The 22,358-nt window shown below is 39.8% G+C and overlaps 1 protein-coding gene across 4 annotated transcripts in view; it reads right to left on the reverse strand.

Annotated features, from left to right (window-relative positions):
• Positions 1 to 4,900: 4,900 nt before the first annotated feature.
• Positions 4,901 to 22,358, reverse strand: part of Frs2 (fibroblast growth factor receptor substrate 2) — an 84,242-nt gene continuing 66,784 nt past the window's right edge. For 2 of the 4 annotated variants that reach the window (XM_060378097.1, XM_021643654.2), the window contains exons 5-10: positions 21,987 to 22,077; positions 17,968 to 18,059; positions 15,702 to 15,888; positions 13,825 to 13,983; positions 13,241 to 13,404; positions 4,901 to 11,212 (exon numbers count right to left, since the gene is read on the reverse strand). In XM_060378097.1, coding sequence (XP_060234080.1) covers positions 10,262 to 11,212; positions 13,241 to 13,404; positions 13,825 to 13,983; positions 15,702 to 15,888; positions 17,968 to 18,033 — 1,527 coding nt within the window. In that variant the 5' untranslated portion in view covers positions 18,034 to 18,059; positions 21,987 to 22,077 and the 3' untranslated portion in view covers positions 4,901 to 10,261. The remainder of the gene's footprint in view (positions 11,213 to 13,240; positions 13,405 to 13,824; positions 13,984 to 15,701; positions 15,889 to 17,967; positions 18,060 to 21,986; positions 22,078 to 22,358) is intronic. The other 2 variants (XR_009590029.1, XM_060378098.1) reach the window with 2 other exon arrangements.

A 22,358-nucleotide genomic window follows, 5' to 3' on the forward strand; every position in this document is an offset into this window, starting at 1 on the left:
GCCGGAAGCGTGGCTTCTCATTATGGAAGGGGCGGGGCTTCGGCTCGCGTCCCGCCCAGTGGCGAAAGACTCTGGAGATGTGGGAGGCGACGGAGCCTGGCTGCTTTAGAGTCGAACAAAGCGGCTGTGAGTGCGCGGGTTACCACAGAAACGGAGTTCCTGCCTACGTATATTTTTAAATTTAGCCTTTCAAAATTGAAGGTCAGATGTACAGTTGCAAGTGTTACATACTAGTCATTTCCATAACTTACTATCCTCGGAAGCAACCATTCAATTTTTCGTGCTTTCTTTTTATTTGAGGAGGGGTTACTTACCAGCTGACTACTAAGTAATACTTTAATACTTTTATTTTAAGCATTGTTATTATAAGGGAATCCCCATTTAGTTTTTTTAGACAGCGCCTTAACTTGCATAGCTCCTGCTTAGCTTGAAGCTCGAGCTATAGAGCAGGATGGCCACTCCGGCTTCCACCTGCCACTGCAGGTATTAAAGGCAGGCGCCACTACTCCTGGAGTTCTTTTCATTTAATTTTAGAACGCTGTAATTGGATATTAACTGCCCAGGGCAAAGGTTACTGAGTCTTAGCTGAGACTTATTTATTGGCCCTGGTTATCCGATTCGGATGACCCTCTTCCTTTTGCTTTCCTATGACATGACGTCTCAGTAGAAATAAAGATCAGCTTATTAAAAATAGTTTTTCTATTTACTTTTGACACCCTAGCGTACCTAAAGTAAAACCTCAGTGCTTTAAAAAGATACTAGTTTTTCTTTTATCCACCAGCAACATTTCTTCACTCTTTGATCACTTAGAAAGTACCTGTGTTTCTGACACTTGACAACACTAAGGCATTTTCAATTGTTAGTTATTTCTACCTTCAGATATAGTAAGTTCATCTATAGTGGGTTGGCGTGCTATGGAGAGTTAAATCCAGGTATCAACTGCTTTTAAAGTTTTAAGTATTTAAAAAATAATACTTCTGTGTGCATATGTGTACAAATGTGGACCTCAGAGGAGAACTTGGAGAAATCAGTTTTGTCCTGCCATCATATAGATCTGGAGGAAGGTTGTAAGGCTCAACAGCCTGCTTTCTGTGTGTGTGTGTGTGTGTGTAGGTGCTGGCAGAAACCAAAAGAGGGCATCAGACCTCTGGAGCTGGAGCAGTGAGCAGCCCAAACCTGGTGCTGGGAATTTAACTCAGGTTCTCTGTGAAAGCTGTTAGTGCTCTTAACTGTTGAGCCATCCTCCCAAGTGCCCATCAAATGTTTTTATAGTCTTGGGTCCACAGAGCCTACAACAGCCATTATTTTAAATAAGTTGGTGACCCCTGGTTTACACTATCCTAAGGTCTAAAACAATAAGGGGTGTGTTCAGGCCCAACAAATTGTTTTTTAAAATGTATCAGTTTTCTGTTGCCAGAAATTTTTCTTCGGAAGTTTGTGTGTGTGTTTTGTTTTTGAGATGGGGTTTCTTCATGTAGCCCTGGCTGTCCTGGAACTAGCCTTGTAGACCAGGCTGCTGGCCTCCAACTCACAGAGTTCTGCCTGCCTCTGCCTCCTAAAAAGTATTTTAATGTGCAGATCCCATATGATATTTGGAAGCGAGTCACACTGAGAAGCTAATGTACCTGCACATTTTCAAAGGCTGCCTTTTTTGTGGACAAATTATGTACTAGGAGATATTTATTATCCTGTCCAGTGGGTGGCAGGCAAACTTAGATTGTGGCTAGAGGGCTACCAATGTCCCCTCACTGTTAAAGACTTTAGAAAAGTAGGTAAACATAAGGACAATTGGATTGGCACCGGGAGACAGGCCCTGTCATCCTGGAGATCTGAGAAGAGATGGCCAGGAATCTCCTGGAATGGGGGCCCTAGAGACTTTTGCCCTTTCTTCTTTGCTCATCTTTGGTCTCTTCCTCCTTTCCCCCCTTTCCCTTCACATCATGCCTCTCCCACACCTGAGAGGTTAAACACCCAACTCTAAAGCCAAGCTACAATAAATTTGAATTTCAGCTTGTTTTTGCAAGTAGTTTTATAATGTTGGGCGTCCACAGGCACTCTAAATAGATTGACTGAACACTATTTTGAAAAGTCCCACCAGGTGAATGTGTCATTTTAGCCCCAAAATGTTCAAACTTCTCTTAGCTTTTTATATATAAATTATGTAACAATTTGTATTGGGTATGTCTCAGGGTCCACAGTAGTGAGACAGTGGGAACAGTCTTCCATGGACCATCTTTTTGCATATTCCTCTCTTCTTTTACTCCTCAGGTTTTCTCTTAGCTCTTCCACACCCTGTCTTTGTGACCTCCCCCTGTCACCCTCAATCATTCTTCTCTGTGGTTAGAATTCCTTTCACTGAATTCTGTAAATTGATCACCCCTAGTTATATTACCTCTGTGCCTCAACTTCCTGGTGTACGAAATGGACATAATGAGAATACATATCTCACAAAAGCAAGACTAAACTTCTTAGAGGGTGCCTGGGGCTATAGGCAGCTCTATTTGGGTTACCTGTAACTCCCAATTGTTTGTAAAACATTGTGTCCACATTTGGTGTACTTAGGACTTGCAGAGCTCTGTAGGGTAAGGTTATTTATAGAGGTGACTTGGGGAAAAGAATGGAGTTACTATCTAGAGCAGCAGTTCTCAGCCTTCCTAATGCTGTGCACCTTTAATACTGTTGCTCATGTTGTGGTGATTTCCCCCCCAACCATAAGGTAATTTTCGTTGCTACTTCATAACTGTAATTTTTCTACTGTTATGAATTGGAAATATCTGTTTTCTGATGGTCTTAGGCAATCCCTGTGAAAGGGTTATTCAACCCCCATGATGCATGGATTTTGAATACTGCTAGTCTGGAGTGATACAACTAACGGAAATAAACCACCAGAGCTTAGGTTATGGGACCTCTCCACATTCCTCATGAATTCTCATACAACTATAGCAGGAAGTCAGGACTCCACAGTCAAGGCCTATGTGGGTTCACACTGTCTGGTACCGAATTGCCCTATCATTCACTATACAGTGCTACTTATTGGTCAATAGTTTGCCAATGGGAATAGGCAGCCTGAGAGATTAGCCAGGATCACCTTTAAAGTAAACTCTTCAGGGGCTGGAGAGATGGCTCAGTTGGCTCAGCAGTTCAATGCTTGGTCCCCTTGCAGAGGACAGGAGTGTGGTTTTCAGCACCCATATCTGGCAGCTCACAACTGCCTGGAACTCCAGACCTGGGGCATCTGATACTCTCTCAGGCTTCCAAGGATATCTGCATAGACATGTGTATACACATACAGACACACATATAAATTAACATTTTAAGTCTTTACATGAAGCGAGCCAGTATCTGTGATAGCACCTGGTAGCTGTTAAAGCCTTTTACAGGTCAAAATCCTAATGTCTTGAAGCAGTACACGGCATTCCAGTTGCCCCTGCTATCTGTCTGTGTTTACTAACTTCTGAATCCTGAGCTTCTTAGTGGGGACAGTACTGACCCCGCTGGCAGCAAGTAGAGGAAGCTTTTTCAGAAATATATGAGCCTCTGTAAGAGAACAGCTATTGTACTTTGTATGAGGTAGGAAAATTTTAAAGAAAACTTGATAGCCTGCAGTACACAAGAAATGCTTCTTCCACAACCCATCTGCGGTTTCTAGGATCCATACCACATAGCTGAGCAAAATATTTGTAAGGAAGCAAATCTCCAGAACCTAAGTCTGCTATACACACACACCTCTTCTATAAACTCTAACACTTTCCTCAGTTCTCCTAAGGAATTTGGCTGCTGTCATTATAAGTTAAAGAAGTTGTTTGCAATATGCAATATATCTTAGGGCTTTGTTCTTTGGGAGGAAGGACATTGCTTTCTATCATTAGTGATGGTCTAATTATAGATTCTTTTGAGGACAAAGGCTGCTGTCTCAGTGACTAGCACATTCATTTATTTTTTTTAATTCACTTTATATCCCTATCGTAGACCCCTCCCTCTCTCTTTTCCCCCATCCCTACCAACTGACCCCAGCCTATCAAAGTCTCATCAGGGCTGGCTGCATGCTCTTCCTCTGTGGCCTGATAAGGCCACCCTGCCAGGGGGAAGTAATGTAGGAGCTGGCCACAGAGTCATGTCAGAGACAGCCCTCCTCCCCTTACTAGGGCACCCACATGGAGACAGAGCTGCCTATTGGCTACAACTGAGCAGGGGGCCTAGGTCCTCTCCATGCATGGTCCTTGGTTGGTACATCAGTTTTCGCAGGCCCCACAAGCCCAAATTTAAGCCCATCTGTTAAACAAGAACACGTGAACAGTTATGTCCTAAAAAGATTCTCAAAGGAAAAATACATAAATAATTCAAAGCAGTTTTCAAATTCTGATCATTAACAACCTAATTTTTAAAGCTGCTTTATATCACACATAACGAATTTGAGTGTTCTCTAATGTGTGGCCCCGTATACACACCTAATCATTTGGGGGTTTGTCTATGAATTGCCTGAATTATTTCTATCCCTGCTGTACTAACTAAACAAGGCTTGGCAATCTCGGTGGCTAAAATAAGGTTTGGACTGAACGAGGTAAATTGCAAGGACCACTCACATTAGATAGTGAGAAATAAATACATAATCTTTAACACAGAATACATTCACTTTGAAAACAAATCTGGCTGGAGATATGGCTCAGTAGCTCACAGCACATAATGGTCTTACAGAAGACCATAATTTGTTTCCCACCAACCAGTCTACTGGGGATCGATCAACTTCCTCTTCTGGCCTACGTGGCACTGCATTAACGTGTCCAACACCACTCCCCAAGTTAAGAATGATTAAAAATAAAATCTGTTCTTAAAATTGCAACCTTTAATGCACATAAGGTGTCAAGAAATATATGAAATATAAATACAGTAAAACTTTAAATAAGTATCCAACCAAACTTTTATTTGGGTTTTATTGCGATCTACTTTTGGCAAAGAGGGGAAAGTGACCACAAGAAGTCATAAGGTTTTATTCAACAAAGCAGTTTTTCATGAATGCTTCAGGTCAGTGTATAGTCAGCTCAACTTCCAGTATCAGCTCGAGTACCTCATCATGGATATTTATGGCAGAATGATAACAATAAGGCAGTGCAAGATGCTACACAGTCTACGATTAAACCATATTTTACACAGTATAATTTTAGGATAGTATACTAATACTCCACAATAAATAAGAATTTTTTTAAAAGTGTTACTTAGCCCTTGTTGAACAAAATTCCATTATTAGCTTATTCTTTAAGTACTCCAGTTAATAAAAACTCGACTGTACTCAAGGACTCTGACTTTTCCAAAGATTAAAAATTAGTCATTTGTTACATTAAAAACAAAGCTTTAAAGCACATCCATACTTGCCCTTAAAGCATGTTTACATCATATATAACTTCTTATGCCTGATAACATGGCTTATATGGCAAAAAGTTCCATACTAGGACAACTAGGGGGCTATCCTCCCATCCCCACTTCTTTCAAAAAGCCACACTTGGCCTCAGTGTAAAAGTTATATTTTATTGCCATGCTACAAAATGTATGAAGTTGGCACTGACAAAGAGAATAAAAAACAAAGGGAAAGAAGGGATACAGGGCAAGGGCAAATGATGCTGTTACATATACAACAAAGCTTTATTTTAACTAACAGTGGTTAAGTTTTGCCAATACTAAGAATGCCAACTCAAAATGAAAATGCTGATATGAAACAGCATTAAAACACAATTTATGCATAGTACAGTATCATGTCTTTTATTAGAGAAATATGGAATGTTCAGAAAAGAAATTAACCATAGGGGTAAAATTCTTATCTCATATACAATTTGGCAATGGTAGTCCCACTGAAGAAAACTTTTATAAAAGAAAAAATTGAAACCTAATAAGCTACCTTTATACAAAGTTGCTATATTTATGCCTTTATGTAGGAAAAAAAACCATTTATAATGCAAATTAGGACATACAATAATCTTACATTATTATACAATGTAATGAAAATAGAAACATAACACAAAGTCTGTCCTTTATAAAACATCTATTTTGCATTTACTAATGCAAATGTGGCACCCCGGTGACTACGGTACTATGAATACCAGCCTGTTTCCATGCTGCTATTGTCTAATTGCTAGAGAATTTCAAATATAGGATGCTATGAAAGAATTGTTACACCCTGAAAAATGAGGAAGCAGGGATGGGAAATAGGCAGCAAGATGACAGGGTGCTGGTCTGGGCAGAGTACATTGTGATAGATAAGAAAGTGTTAACTTTTCAAGCCAAAAATGTTTTCCATACATTCTGTAATTTCGTACCAATGCCTTGATTAAAATTTGGCAAACATTAAGGAAAAAGTAAATAGTACCATATACTTCACATCAGAAATATGAATGAAATGCCAATACATTATTTCTGAATGATGTCTCTGATGTTATGTCTATTTCAAGAATATACATATTTATACATACACATTGCACAAAACATTTGGGTATTATGGGTAGAAAATAGCACAGGGGAAACTGGGAAGTACATTTTAGCTTGCTAAACCTTTACCTGGTGGCAAATACATGGTGGCACATTGCTGGGAAATTATGAAAACATAAGGCCCCTGTCCCATTTTTAATAGAACATTATTGAGGTACATTTTTATATGCTGTGCCACAGATTTGGGGCGGGTACAGTGAGGAGAACAAACACACCAGTTTGACTTATTGTACCGGGGAGGTGGGAGGTGGGGTCAGCATTAATATCTGCAATGACACAGACTGCATGGCAAAGCTTCCACGTCCCAAATGCGATCTATTTTATGGATGTACTGAGAAGTGAACAGCTTGTTGCGGAGTCTTCAAGAGTAAAGTGCATGTCTCACCACTCCACAGCAGCAGTGACTGAAAGCAACTATTTGCCAATCTTCCTGGAGGGAGGGAAGGCACAGTATTTTCATTTTTCAAAGGAAGATGAAACTGGGAAGTAAAACATTCAGAAAAACACTAGTAAAACCCATATCAGTTTCCAACCCTGGATCTGGAAAAAAAAAAATGCCATGGTCTATATGGATAAAAAAGGATTTTATTTGGGGGGGAAACAAGGAAAGCAAGGATTATATTTCCAAACCAAAAAGTGGGGTCACATGGTCTAATCAACAAAACCAATTATCTAAAATTAGGTTTGTCTCAGAAAATCTGAGACATATGGCCACAAATATGTGCCAATAAAATACCTCACTCTAAAAGGTACACTCTTCCAGGACAGACCTTAATGCCCACGATGAAACAGCTGTAAAGGACAGTGGTACTCTACATGACTGATTAAATAGGAACAAAAGTGATTCCCAGAAGACATCTAGAAATTAACACCATCTGTTTACCTCTTCCTAATATTCATACAGTACCCTAAAATCAAATTAGCAGACAAATTGGTCCCATTTTCATTCTTAAACCATATACTATTTAAAGCATAAACTGTAATGATTATATTACTCACCTAAAAAATATAGCATCTAATTCAAATCTGAAAGGGTACAAAGGGGGGAAAAAAAGACAAAAAAAAAAAAAAAAAAAAAAGCATTCAGCCTCCAGAATGAACAGATCTGCCCCCTCACTCGGAGAGTTGGGTTCGGTCCTGACCGCTTGTTAGAAATCGTGTGTGCTGTTGCCATCAATGTTCTTACCCCACATTACAAAATCCACTACTGAAATTTGGCACAATTAGCAATCTACTCAGAATAAAGGATAAACAGAACAGTATATAAAACATGAAAACTGCACATCCAGCCATTGCTCTCTTAAAGAGAACAGTGAACACTTCAGTAAGCACCAAGTTCACAGAGGAAAAAGGACAGAGAAACTTGTACTATGCTATAAACCAATGGTGCTAAAGATGAAGACAGCTGTCATAATTTATTTTTATTACGACACTATTCTACTGTTCTGCTACTGATGAGTTCCTAAATATACTGAATGCTGTATGACTGAAACCTTTTCTTGTTAAATCAACCTTAGTCACATCTGACGTATCCAGATCGTGATATGAGACTAACTCAATTTTAGAGAAAAAGTAAAATATTTTGCAAGGTTACCCAACCTTCTACTTTTATCTTCTCTTTATTATACAGTGGTTTGGGAATTGGGAGCATTCTTAATTTCCAAGATTTCAACATCTAGATACTCATCAGTTTATACAAACTTGACTTCATTTCAGATCCTCAATTATGACATAATTGCAATGCTTCAAGACTTCCCTGTAACTGCTATGCTAACAACAGCTCAGCAAAATCATGGGGATAAGAAGAGCCCAGCTCCAAAAGAGAACAGCAGAGTGGGCAGTGGGACTGCGGCCATGTCACTGAGAGAACCCCTGCTAAAGTGCTGCGCAACGCGCCCACAGGGAGGACAGTACCTTTGGGGAACTCACATGGTTAAGCATATCTTCCTTTTCTTCTTGTATACTAAAGACATCACTAATGGACACAAGTGAAATTTAAAATTGAGACAATGTTTTTTATCATCAGCTTGAAAAGTAAACAGCAGATAAATAAATACTGGACAAGGGCAACCCTGTTAGAAAATAACAGTCAGTTCCAAATGGACCTTCAAGACCATAACTTGACAAAAATGCAAACTAAGTAACAATAAACACACAATCCCATTCCAAAATGATATACAAACTCAAACATCATACTGTAAAAATGGAAGGACACTACAAAACAAACTTGTAGAGGAATTTTAATCCAGCAACACGGCTGCTCTGATCACATCCAAAGACCTTCTAGGTCTGTGTGATCTGGCTGGAATGCAGACACGCCCTTAGTACACACCTTTAATCCCAAACAATGAAGGTAAAGTTAGTTTGTAGAATAAAGCACCCATGTTTCAATGTAATGTCTAATTGAGAGGCCAAGTGACAAACCAGAGAAAAGCTTGAAAAAATAGGATATGCCCAATTCTCATGAGAACAGGGAGGAAAAAGAAGCTACTTAAGACACAGCAGCAGCACAGAAGGAGGGACAAAGGAGGCAGTTTTACTGCAACAGTTTTACAAAGACAGGATAAAGACAACAAGCTAGACAGGTGAAAACAGAACAAGTCACAGGATAAGAAGCTAGAAGATTAGAACATATTGCCAAAGTTAGTACGAGGCCAAACAGAGCAATTCAGTCAGAAGCTGAGAGAAGCCAGATTGGATCAGTCAGCTTGGAGTTAAGCCAGAACAGCTGAGTTAAACCAGCCAACCAGAGTTCAGAGAGCCAGAAAGGGTGAATTTATTCAGCAGTAAGTCTCAGAGGCTGAAAACATTCTAGGCCTAGATTAGATTGTACAGCGGCTAGAAGCTTCCAGGACTAGGCCTAGGTTAGCAGACTGAGGCAGTAAGCCCCTGAGAAGACAATTACATCAGGAGAATAAAAGATACTTTCACACAACGACAAAACAAAAAAAAAAAAAAAAAAACACCTGAAGCTAAATGGGAATTTAATGGCACAAATGTCTCCAGAAACAATGTGCTATCAATAATCTACTGAAAAGAAACGCCAAGAGATCATGGTGTAGATTTTCAAATGTTTTTTGAGGAAAGTGACCTGAGACTGATTCCTAAATCCACCATAATTCTGAGTAAGATAATATCTGGACATGCCCTTCAAATGACACCATGAGATGAGTAAACAAAACATTGTCTCCTGTCTGCCTTCCAATATACAACTATATTCATGATACTGGACTCTGTCTAGTAACACTGAAGACAGAGGAGCTGACTGGTACAAAAGGAGGTGTGGTTTCTCTTGTTTCTTTTATACGAGTTTTGGCCCAAGTCAAAAAGCCTTTAATTATATCCTCATGTTACATGCTGGAGACCATATACCGTGAACAGTGAATCTACGAGTATTACTCTCAAAGCCTAAAGTTATGTTAGCAATGTACATTATCAAGAGACTTTATAAAAGGTTTAAATGCCAACCACAACTTAGACATGGAAGATATGCGTATGTCCAGGACATTGACTATAAACCAACCAGCATGTCATTCACTTCCAATCTCATTTTAAATAGGCACTGTGAAGATGGGAATGCTGCTGTACAATGAGTAGAATATAATGAAATTAGTGTTTTTAATGAGTACCTGCTCTACATTAATTCCCTTTAAGAATGCACATGAAATATTCAGAAAAAAATTCTCAGTCTATAAAAGGAGTTAGTGTATAAATGAAAATGAAGCATTGCATCTTCATTTTTAAAAACTTCACGAAGGTGCAAACAACATAATGCTTTCCAGGCTCACATGGGCAGGTCAGTACTATTATGTCTAGTTTTCCTAGATGTACCATCGTCTCGTGGCAGTGCTTTCTGCAAGTTGGACATAGCAGCAGTTCTCTCAATGTCTATCACAGCATAGAGTTCTGTGCGCCTGGTAGGGGTTTGTGGAAGGGGAGTGGTCGGCGTCTTTGGAGTCTGAGGGTTATCAGAGTCACTGCCACCTTCCAAATCCACCTGTATATAATTGAGTTGCCTGTGTTCTAAACTGGGGCGCCTGATATCAAAGTTAAAGACTGTCGGTGTACAATCCCGACGCCTTGAATAGTCTATTTTGTGAGCACTTGCCGGCACTGTTACATTCTCTGTATTAACATAATTATGCATTGGATCTAGATTATTATGGTAGCCATTTAGAGATGGGGTCTTTGGTCCTAAACTTTCATCTTCATCCCTACTGAGTTTGCGGGCTTCCCAAACAGGAGGCAAAGACGGTAGATTTTCATAGTTTAATAACGCAGTTCTTCTCTGAGCAGAGTTGTTGACATTCTGGGTATCTGAGGTGCTGGTAGATGTCAGACGACCTCTCCTGACCCCTGAGGCACTAGGGATAGATAGCCCATTTATATTTTCGTACACCAGTTTGTTAACAGAGGGTACATCTCTTCGTTCATCACTGTCATAGCCAGTGTCCCATTCTGTGCTATTTGCACCACTTCCACTAACTGGGTCTTTTCCAAGTTGCTCCAGTTTCTCCTTTTCCATTAACTGCTTCTGAACAGGGGTTGGTCCTAAAACAAATTTGACTCCTTCGGGTTTAAGAAGAACCTGAGGGTCCCTGTCTTCAATATTACTTGGTTCTTCTTTTGGTGTGTTGCTTTCAGCATTAGAAACTCTTGCCTCTGGGGGAACATGCACACTTGCACAGTTTTTTCGATCTTCTTGCACACCTGTAGTGTTAACATAAGTATGTACCTTAAAAGAAAAGGGGCGGGGGAGGACAAAGCAAATCAGTCACAAAAGCAAAAATAGCCTGACTAATCAGGGAGCTAGTGAGGTGGCTTGGTGGTTAAGACCACTGGCTGCTCTTCTAGGGGACCTCAGTAAATGATTCCTAGCACCCACATAGCAGCCTACAACTGTCTGTAACTCCGATGCCCTTTTTTAGCCCCTATAGGCACTGCACGTAAGTGGAGCAGACATGCACACAGGCAAAACACCCATACACATAAAATTTTCAAAAAGATAGCGTCATGCCAAAACATTCTGTTTATTTAGTGAAACAGGGTCTTACTATGTAGCCCAGGCTAGCATCAAACTACACCCAATTGCTTCTACTTCCTAAATGTAGGATTTGTGCCACCATTCCTTTTTTGTGCCACCATTAATTTTATTACTTCCTCTTTAAATAAACTGTTAATTTAAAACTTCTGCACCTATTTTTTTTTAACCTAATAAAAAGACAGGAGGGGAAGGAATGTAGAAATCTCTTTGTAAAAGGAATAACTACTTTAAAATAACATGCAGCATTACACTTAAATAGTACTACATTCATCAGAAAGTCAGCTGATCATGGTGACACATACCTATAATGCTGGCAGAGATAAGATAGCCAAGTTTGAGGCTATCATAGGCTACATAACAAACCCTGCCTCAAAATAAAAATAAATGAATGAATGGATAGATGAATGAATGAATGAATGAATGAATGAGGAAAGGAAGGCCTGGAGAGATGGCTCAGTAGTTAAGAACACTATCTGCTCTTCCAAAGGGCCTGGGTTCAATTCCCAGCACCCACACAACACTTCACAACTGTCTGTAATTCCAGTCCCAAGGGATCTGACAGTCTCATACCAATGCACATAAAATAAAATTAAATAAATTTTGAAAAGAAAGTCAAAACAAAATAGAATTACAATTTGGCAGCTCTAAGATTTTTAAAGCATGGTGCTGGAGAGATGGCTCAGGGGTTAAGAGCACTGACTGCTTTTCCAGAGGTCCTGAGTTCAATTCCCAGCAACCACATGGCAGCTCACAACCATCTACAGTGTGATCTGATGTGTGTGTAAAGACAGAACACTCATAATAAATAAATAAATATAAAAAAAGATATTAAAGCATGACTCAGCAGTAAGAAATGACAAGAACTGAAAAGAAAAAGGCAATTCTATCACTATTTCCTCATGATCTGACTTGACAAAATGGAAACCCCCAAATAAAGAGTTTTGTAAAATGTATAGATGCAAAATAGCTACACCTAGTAAGATACCATGACCACTTAGAAAAGTGTCTCAAGAACTCTACCTAAAAATTTTCAGATTTAAAATGGTACGCAAAACTGAGATAAGTGTTATTATGGTAAATAATATAAAAAATGTTTACTATGTTAAGAACACAAAGAAATTTACTTTTCAAACACTAAAAATCTCTTAATGACAAATGATAAAATAATTTACAGAAGATAAACTTACCTGCTACTATATTATGTCCAAACAAATACTTGATTCCACATTTGAACTAGTAGGAGCACTAAGTAGCTCCAAACCCTCCACAGTAAAATCTAAACATTAACAGCCGCGTAAAGTCTTGACCCACTGAGCGTTATTCTATTCAGAACTGACTATGAGTTTGTCTTTCTTCACGGACAGATGCACCTCTCTATGGACAGACTGACTACTCACGAGTTTCTTCAATCCCAGCACTCAAGAGGCAGAGGCTATGGAACCTCTGTGAGTCCAAGGCCAGCCTGGTTTATAGAGTGAGTTCCAGGATGACCAGGGCTCTACAGGGAAAGCCTTACCCAGAAAGGAAGAAAAAAGTTAAGTTTCCCTGGCATCTGTGTGCATTCAGCGCACGCTAGCAAATGCATGGCACTTTTTCACTGTCAATGCACAAGTACTTTACAGAGACAGTTAAAGTCCACACTGAATGACACTTCGAGCACTAACACAAGCACACTTTAACCCTACAAAGTCTGTTCTGCTGACAAAGTGGTGGACTTACTTGTTCCTCAGCCACGAGCAAAGGGTGTGTGGATTCTTCACCGACTGAAGGTAAGCGTGCACTTCCGACAGAAGGATGCCGGCTTGAGGGGTGGGATGAAGCATCTCCAAATGAGGGGTAGCGAGGATACCCATTCGGTAAGCTCTGAGCAGCAAGCCCCGGGGCTGACATTTGTTTATTGTATTGAGAAGAAAGACAGGAAATGGGGGTAGGGCAGAGAACAAAAAAATGAATGAGAATCTAACATGCACTGGGAGTTAGTAACACATTCCTGTCAAGACTTATGAACTAGAGCAAAACTGCGGCCCATCCAGTCTTAACCTTCTTATCAACTGGCTGTTCTTTCTGGCAGTGCTGGCAATAAAGAGCCCACCCCCAGGCACACAGGTGAGCATTCTGACAGTGAGCAGTACTCCTGGCTTTTGGCTCACGTTTAATGTTTTCATTTTTAAAATGTTTGTAACTAAGGCTAATCAGGATTTGTTGCTATTGATCATCATTTCTAATTGTTTTAGACTAAATTTCTATAACCTGTATCATATAAACATCTGACATGCAGAATGAAAGGAAGAACGGCTCCTTACTTGTAGGTGTTCGAGGTGTTCTAGGAACCTCCAATTCTGTCTGATGACTATTCCTTTCTACAACTGGCTCTTCCACCACATTTATACTATTATTCTGCATAATCTCTTGCAACATGTTAAACAATTCTTCTGCACGGGCACACTTGAAAGCAAAGATTCCTACAAATAGAAATCAAGAAAGAAACATGACAACTGTGCCTTTAAGAAGCTATAAAAGTGTTGGTCAAAAGAACTTCCTTTTGTACTGGTTAGCAGTGAGTGCAGAGACAAGAACAAATATAACAAACACCTATCCAAGTCCTCCAAGGCTCAGGGGACAGTACAGAAGAAAGGGCACAGAATGGTATGAAATGCTGACTTCCAGACGTGACAGCTGTACTTTTGAATGCACAGTAGCTGAGACTATGGGCATAAGAACTGAACTTATCCATCAACATACCACATCATGGGAACTAGCTCAAGGGACTTTAGGATTTATACCTAGTTAATGGTTACTGTGGGAAGAAAAAACATTTTTTTATCAACGGTATAGCCACTATTAAGGTACCTATTCTCCTGTAAACAAATCCTCAGCCATGTTCCTGTAGCCAACTCTAATGAAACTCACTGGAATTCCTCTAAGGGCCTCCTGACCCCAAAATTAAATTAAAGTAGATGGGGGTACTAAGTGGGAAAAGAAGGAGATTACTAAGAGTGGTAGGTGAGTAAGAGAGGTTAAGAGGGGTGAATATGATCAAATTTTATTATGCACATGCATGAAAATGCCAGTGAAAACCACTTTTATGTATAATTAATATATGGTAATAAGATTTTGTTTTTGAACTTGTAAGAACACATCAAAGAGAAGTTGTGGACTAAGCATGGTGGTGGTCCTAATGAGAACAGGCCAAAAGGCTCATATATTTCAATGTATACTCCCTAGTTGGTGGAATATTTGAGTAGAACTAGGAGGTGTGGCCTTGTGCAAGGAAGTACGTCACTGGGACGGGGTTTTGAGGTTTCAAAAACTCACTCCAGGCTGAGTCTTTCTCTGACTGCTGCCTGTGCGTCAGGATATAAAGCACACGAGATCTGCACATTTACTACAGTAGGCTTTAACAGCAGGGGGAGCCCAATCCCACTAACAGAGCAGCTCTTTCCATTGACCAGGCCCTGGTAGGGAGTTTATAATCATTACCTTGTTCAGCTGTTACAATTCTGCAAGATAGGTTATCATTCCCCCATTACAACATTCAACAGCAGGCAGGTAACTTACCCAGGCCATTCCACTAGCAGGGAGCCAAAATTATTACCATTATTATCATCATCATTATTACTAATAAGTTAATTAAAAAACAAAACCAGGGGGCTGGATAGGTGACTCAGAGGTTAAGAACACTGGCTGCTCTTCCAAAGGTCCTGAGTTCAATTCCCAGCAACCACATGGTGGCTCACAACCATCTATAGTGAGTCTGGTGTGCAGGCAGAATGTTGTATAAACAATAAATAAATCTTAAAAAAAAATAAAAATAAAACCATGTTCTGTTGACTCCACTGTTTACACTCTGCCCAAGAAGTTAGAACCAAAAGATGCTTAACTATTTTATTTCCACCAGGGCAGGGTGATTAGTGCATGACTGATAAATAAATCAGTTTATTTTCTTAAATAATGGGAGGTTCGTGTATTATTTATTTATTGGCATGGGGTCTTCCTTTTTAACCCTGGCTGGCTGCAATCTGCAACAATAATCTTGCTTCTACCTCCCAAGTGCTGGCTATACAAGCATGTGCCAACAAACGCAGGCTTTCTCTCAGAAATGAAGCACTATATAAATAGTAACCAAAAGCACAATGCTTCAAATACACTATCACTGGGAGAAAATAGAGGCTTCACCTACCTTGTCCAGTTTGACACCTTCGACCACTTTCAAAAGAAAAGAGATTTGAGTCATAGCCATATCGTCGCAGGCAGAGGTAGTGCCATTTCACTGAGTCACGTTTTCGAGTGTATAAAATCAGCTCTGTGTCTGTAAGCTCCATTATACCAGAGCCTAGCTCATTCCCATCATCATCCACATTAATGACCTAAAGAGAAATGACGGTAACTTAAACATTTCACCAAGTTTTAGAGAAAAATGCACTGCTGATAATTATATCAACTTTTTCTTCACTTGCTACAAGTTCATTCACCTGGCAATGTGTGTAGGGCATCAACTATGTCACAATAAAATAATATTTGTTCATATGTATAGAATTTACATTCCCACTGGAGAAATAAGATACAAACACAAAATCTAACTATGTTTGATTAGTTGACAAAAGAATGCAACAGAGACTACAAGGCACCAATGACTGCCTAAGGTAGCTGAAGAAAACGAGATTTCAATTAGACCTGAGTATAATAACTTTAGAGAGGAAATAAAGTAAGAGAGGAAATCTGCTGGCTTACAAGATACACAACACAATATGAAGGCACAATGCTAAAACAGAATAAAGAAAGTTCCTTTCAAAGAGACCAAATTAAGACAGGCACAAAGTCCATCTATAATGAGAGAACTATACTGCTGAGCTTCAGAAACTACCCAGAGATGGGCAGGGTATATGGCTCAGTGGGACAGCACTTGACTAGCATGTGTGAGGCCCTGGGTTCCATTCCCAGTGCTGCAAACAAAGAAAATGGCCAAAGACTAAGAACAGAAGGTAACACAGAGAAGCGGTTTTACCCCGGGGCACGGACAGGTTTTACTCCATTTAATCCACTGCACTAATGGAAGTAAAACTTACTAATCATACAAATTGCCCAAGAGAGCAAAGCTGTTAAGTAACAGGCATAGAACTTATACAGATATGTATCACCCAAAAGCGAGGACTCCCAGCACACTGAGGTAAGATTATAAGTGACACTAAATAGCTCTGGGAACATTTAGTCTATTTTAGCACAGGTTACTGAAGGATGAAAGATAACTAATTATATGGCAACCACAGGATGAATTACAGGGTAAATGCAAGTACAGTGCAGTTAAGAAATCACACCAGATGTGTAAGCTTCAGCCTGTAATCCCAGCTACAACAGAGGGGAGGACTGGGAGCTACAAGGAAGCCTTGAACACACAGTGAGACCCTCTTATCAAGAAAAAAAAAAATCATCTAAGCATGCAAGAAGATGCCTAAATGGCAGTGCTATAGCTTGAATCTTAAGTCTCTCCCACAAGTAGGCACAGACCCCCATTTGTAGTGCCACTTATAAATGTAAAACCTTAAGAAGAAGGGGTCTTCCAGTCACTGTGGGCATGTCTGTAAGGAAGAGCCCAGCTGTGTCTTTTTCTGTATCTTGACCACGACCATGACATACATGATTCTGTTCTACAACAGACTTCTGCCCTGATGTGCTATCACACACACTACTATCCCAGAGCAGTGGGCTAACAGATCATGTACTGAAACCTCTTAGAATGACCCAAAATAAAATTCTTCTTCCATAGAAGTTATTTGTCACAATAACAAAAAGTTGACAAGTTGTAAGACTACAAGACAATTATAAAAGGATATTTTAAAGAAATTATTACCTAAACTATGTGATTAAAAGGACAAAGGACTAAAGAAAAACTAGAAAAGAATTCCTATTATGGTTTCCAGTTCATGTGTTGGAGGCTTGGTCATCACTGTAGCAGTGTTAAAGAAGAGGTAGGTCATAGCGGGAGGTCCTTAGGTTGTTGGGGGTGTGTCCTCCTGTGGGAGTCCAGTTAAACACACCTCCCTCCCTCCCCGTCTCTCTCTTTATCTCTCTGTCTCTCTTGGTTCTGGTCTTTAGACCATTGGATACTCTCCCACACTGAGACAGTCTAGTAAAGGGGTGCTTGGGCAGGGCCAGCGCTATGCCTGCTGAACTTTTCAGAAAGGTTAGCTAAACACACCTCTCTTCTTTCTAAGGACTTAGCTTGAGGTATTTGTTGCAGCAGTGAAAAATGAAGTAGCAATCCATATTGTTAGTAAGAGAGTGCCATCATTTACTCAAATAAGAAAAAGGCAGACTATTGGAAAAGGGGAGGAATAAAAGGTTCTGGGCAATAAAAAGAAAGAGAAGGCAAGATAAATTAAATGTTCAAGTCCATCCAAGTAGGCAGAAGAAAAAAATAAGGATACAGTTCTGCTGGCAGTACTGACCTTAAACTTGTTCCGATGGTTATCTGGGACAGTGTCTTTATCTGGACAGCTACAGCAGCTACCCATGGCTTCTTCAGAAGACCATGTGAGCACTACACAAAGAATAATTTGAAGAAAAGTATTATACACAGGATATAAAAGATGCAATCAGGCTAAGACTAGAAAGCATCCCACACAGGCATGATACTTTGATGCAGAAAATAAAGCCCAATTATGTTAATGTTTAGAACTAAATTTCATTCAATTAGTTGGTCAATTTTGCATGGTGATAGTAAATTATATAAGGTACATGTCAAAGAAACTCACATTTCCAGTTTAATTTTTAAACGTCTGCTTATTCTAAAATCATGTACCACTATCTAAATATTAACTTTCAGTTATTCAACAGTTAGTCAAGAAACTAATCTTTTATGGCTTATCAGAAATTTCATGTCCTTTCTAATGAATGAATGAATGGATGGGTGAATGAATGAATAAAAGTTGGATGTGTGGCACATGCCTTTAATCCTAGCAGAGACAGGCTGCTCTCTGTAAGTATGAGGCCAGCCTGATTTATATAGCAAGTCCCAGGCCAGCCAGGGTTGAACAGTGAAACCCTGTCTAAGGAAAAAACAAAATGTTTAAAAAAAATTTTTTTAAAGGATGCTACACTTTTAGCCAGCAAGTATTCTGATTCTTATTACTCACTGTAGTATCTTTTATATATCTTATTAAACAAGAGTTCACTGGCAAGCAACATACATTGAATTTTAAATAGTACATTAGTAAGAAAGGTGGTCAACTCAAAATTCCACCGGCAGTATAAAACACACAGCACTAGCCAACCTGATAGTAGTCTGTGTGTTTAATCCTTTGCCACAAAAGGTCAGACAGAAAGGTTACACAGGAGAAAATAAGTATTCAAGGGCATTCCAAATAAACAAAGGAGAATGTCAAAGCATTACTTCTAAACAAGGGAGAGAAGCAGAGTAAATTTACTGTTTGCTTCATGGGGATAGCAAAGGTGCACAGGAGCCACAGGACCTTACACATAGATCTGACTGAAACCATTTACATTCTTCAGTGGTTCTTTAGCACTTTCAGGTTTAAAAACCAAACCTTCCTTCTCCTCTGCTAAACTACCTCACCTCTAGTTAGAATAAACAGTCTTCCTCCATATCATATTGTCTCACGTCCTTCCATAACAGCTTTCTGTGGCTTCCTTTGCCAAGATTAAACTTTTTCTAACTCCAACCTATTAGGTTAATTACAATTCTCACAAATGCCCATCTCAGTGCCCTAGGCTGTCCAATAGCATAGCATCTACCATGCTTCGTACTTAGCAAAAGTTGTGGCTGGCTATCTGTTTATAGACTGTTCTCCCTCCACTATGAGCTCCTTTCCAGAAGTGGAGCTTACTCATCCTTGCACCTCCAACGTTCAAAGTAAGTACTTTAGGCCATTTGTGAACTAAGTGAACGATACTGCACTAAGGTAAAGAATGCCTGGCAATTATAATTAAGTTGAAAAAATCACAGTAGTGTGTAACCTAAAGAAATGACGACCTTCAATGTTCCCACAGGAAAACATTATGGCCTTTGATTGTGTTTTTCACAATAGGTATTTGTCTTCACTAACTTACTTCACTGTGGTCTCTCTAAAGATAGGCACACCTTGTTTTCTTCATTTTATAGGGAACTAGCATACTGTTTAACATAGCTACAAATGTTTTAGGTTTTTTTTTTTTACCAATAAGTGTTAAATTATTAAATAAAACTATTTTAAGTTTATAAAAAAAGTTGTAACTGATAGAAATATTTTGAAAACCTTAAAATTATGCAGCATTCTTTTCCCAACCTCCTTAAACTCAATCACTTTAACCACACACATGATATACTCAGATATGTATTTAAAATTTACCTGCCTGCAGGATATGGTTAAGATTAACTCAGAAATCAACAGAAAAAATGAAGTATTATAAAGACCTAACACCATAGCAGCAATAGGTACAAGAAGAAAGCGATGAATCTAGAAGACAAAGTCGGCAGCACTGAGTGGCTAGCTTGGTACAAGGGTACAAGAAGCAAGTGTTCATTATGAAGATGACGGTACCGGCTCCACTGCCAGAGATTCTTCTGGTGGAAATGATGATGGGCTCAGCTTCGGCTACCCTAACTGAGGTTGCAGACAACATCAAAACTAAGGCATACCAAAGAGCTAAATACGTAGTTATGAGTTTGAGGCAGGAGTTTAGAAACATCACAATGCAGCGTCGGTGCTGGTTGCATACGCCTTTAATTCCAGCAGGAGGAGGCAGAGGCAGGAGGATCTCTGTGAGTTCAAGGCCAGCCTGGTCTACAGAGGGAGTCAGGACAGCCAAAGGCACACAGAGAAACTCTGTCTTGAAAAAACAAAGCAAAACAAACAAATAAACAAAACAAAAAAGAAATGTCAGACTGCATGGAACACTGAAGCCACGAAGGGAAGGAAGGCTGTGCCTGGAGAGGACTTGCAGTTAAGAGCACTAACTGGTCTTGCAGAGAACCTAGGTTTGGTTCCCAGCACTCAGATGGCTCACAATCACCTGTACCTCCAGTTCCACGGTACCCAAAGCCCTCCTCTGATCTCCAAGGGCTCATGCACACAGGTAATGCAAATACATACACTCAAGCACACACACCTAAAATAAGTACGGGAGGGGAGGCTGGCCTCAAACTTCTAACTGTCCTGTCTCAAGTCTTCTAAGTACTGAAATTACAGGTGAGACCACAAGCATGTATTTCCTTGAGATGTCATATACTTAAAAAAAGCAGATTTACAATCAGGGGATCAGAAAGAGTTATTTTAAAATGGGGGACAGGAGTGTGTATGTAGATGAGTGAGTGGCCAAGACACTCCCTGTAAAAGCGCAGAGGAGTTTTAGGTGAGGCGAGCTCGGCAAAGGACAAGGGGGTTATGTTCTTTACTGTGGCACTCAGCAGTCAAAGAGCTCAACCTAGGGTCTGAGGTGATAGAGGAAGTACAGGATGTCTGTAATGAAGAGTCATGGTCAGAAAAGAAGCAAGGAGGGACAGCCGACAAAGGGAAGTACTAGTGAAGACCTCAGGCTGATGAGTGCAGGCACTTGTGGTTCACATTCAACTTCAGGAAAGAGACTTTAAAAAACTGACTTTGGTATTTTGACAGTCTCATTGCTGTACACAATGCATTCTGATTCTTAAATTTTCCTTCTTCCCTTATCAACTACCCCTCCCTCCTCCCTTCCTGTCTCTTTCCTAGACTCTTGATGTTATGTGATTCAATTTAGTTTAACCAGGACCGTATCTGTGATTATTGCATTGAACTAACAACTGGAACCTGCTGAGGTTACCAGTAGGTACGCAACTGAAGGTAATGAATTCTTTCTCTGACTCTGTAAGTAAGAAATACTTCTGCAATGAAGGGGCAGAGTGCCCTGAGCCCTTCCTCCATCCATGCCTGGCTACTGATAAGCTCATTCTTGTGTGGCCCCAGTGCAGACATTCAGAGGTGCCGAGATTCCTGACTGAAACAGCTGTGTATTCCCTAACAGATGTGGACTTGGCATTCAAGTCTCTGAGTCCTGAGCTCTGAACCATTATGTCCTAGGCACAGGGCAAGGTGGGGCGCTGTATAGTCTGCTTTTCTAAATAGCAGAACAGCATCTGGAGGCCACATCTCAATGGTGACATCTCATGATGTGCAGTAACATTGAAGTACCGAACAAAAAACCATGTGATCTCATAAGCACATTTCTCCAAACCAGAACTCAGCTTTATTTAAGTAGTTTTATGCTCCCCTAGGAGAACACTGATTTCTGAGTGCATCTGAGGTAGCTTTCCATCTGAGATGAAAACTTCCACAAGCTGGCTGAATATTCTATATTAGTATACATTGTGTTTCTTTAATTAAAGCCATTTGTCCTTATTTTATGGTGCTGAGGGAGTTGTTAAATCAAGATACAACACGGTTGCATTCAACAAAATAATTGGTCCTTTCTTTCAAGATAAATTTCAACTTACCTAGATGTGGCCATTAATACTGTTAGCCTCTGGTGCTGCATCAGGAGATTAATCATATTTCAAATACAATGTCTTCGTTTGCTAACTTAACCTAGAAGTAACAGAAGAAAATCAATCTCCTTCTGGCAGTTAAACCCAAGACCTCATCATACCTGCCGAGTGCATATTTTAACTACTGAAGTAAACATCCAGCCCTCAGACTATTTCTTTTAAGATAACAATTTTCACTGTAAGGCTTCTGGTGGCACTACTAGTTCAGGTGACCTACATATGCAAACTCACATATCTAAAATACGCGTTTAAACTTAGTATCTAAGCTAGATTTTTAAAAGATCAAGTAAAGATGCACCAACTGAGTTTTATAATGCTTCT

This window comes from Meriones unguiculatus, chromosome 2 (genome assembly GCF_030254825.1).
Source record: "Meriones unguiculatus strain TT.TT164.6M chromosome 2, Bangor_MerUng_6.1, whole genome shotgun sequence".
In the NCBI taxonomy this organism is placed as follows: Eukaryota; Metazoa; Chordata; class Mammalia; order Rodentia; family Muridae; genus Meriones; species Meriones unguiculatus.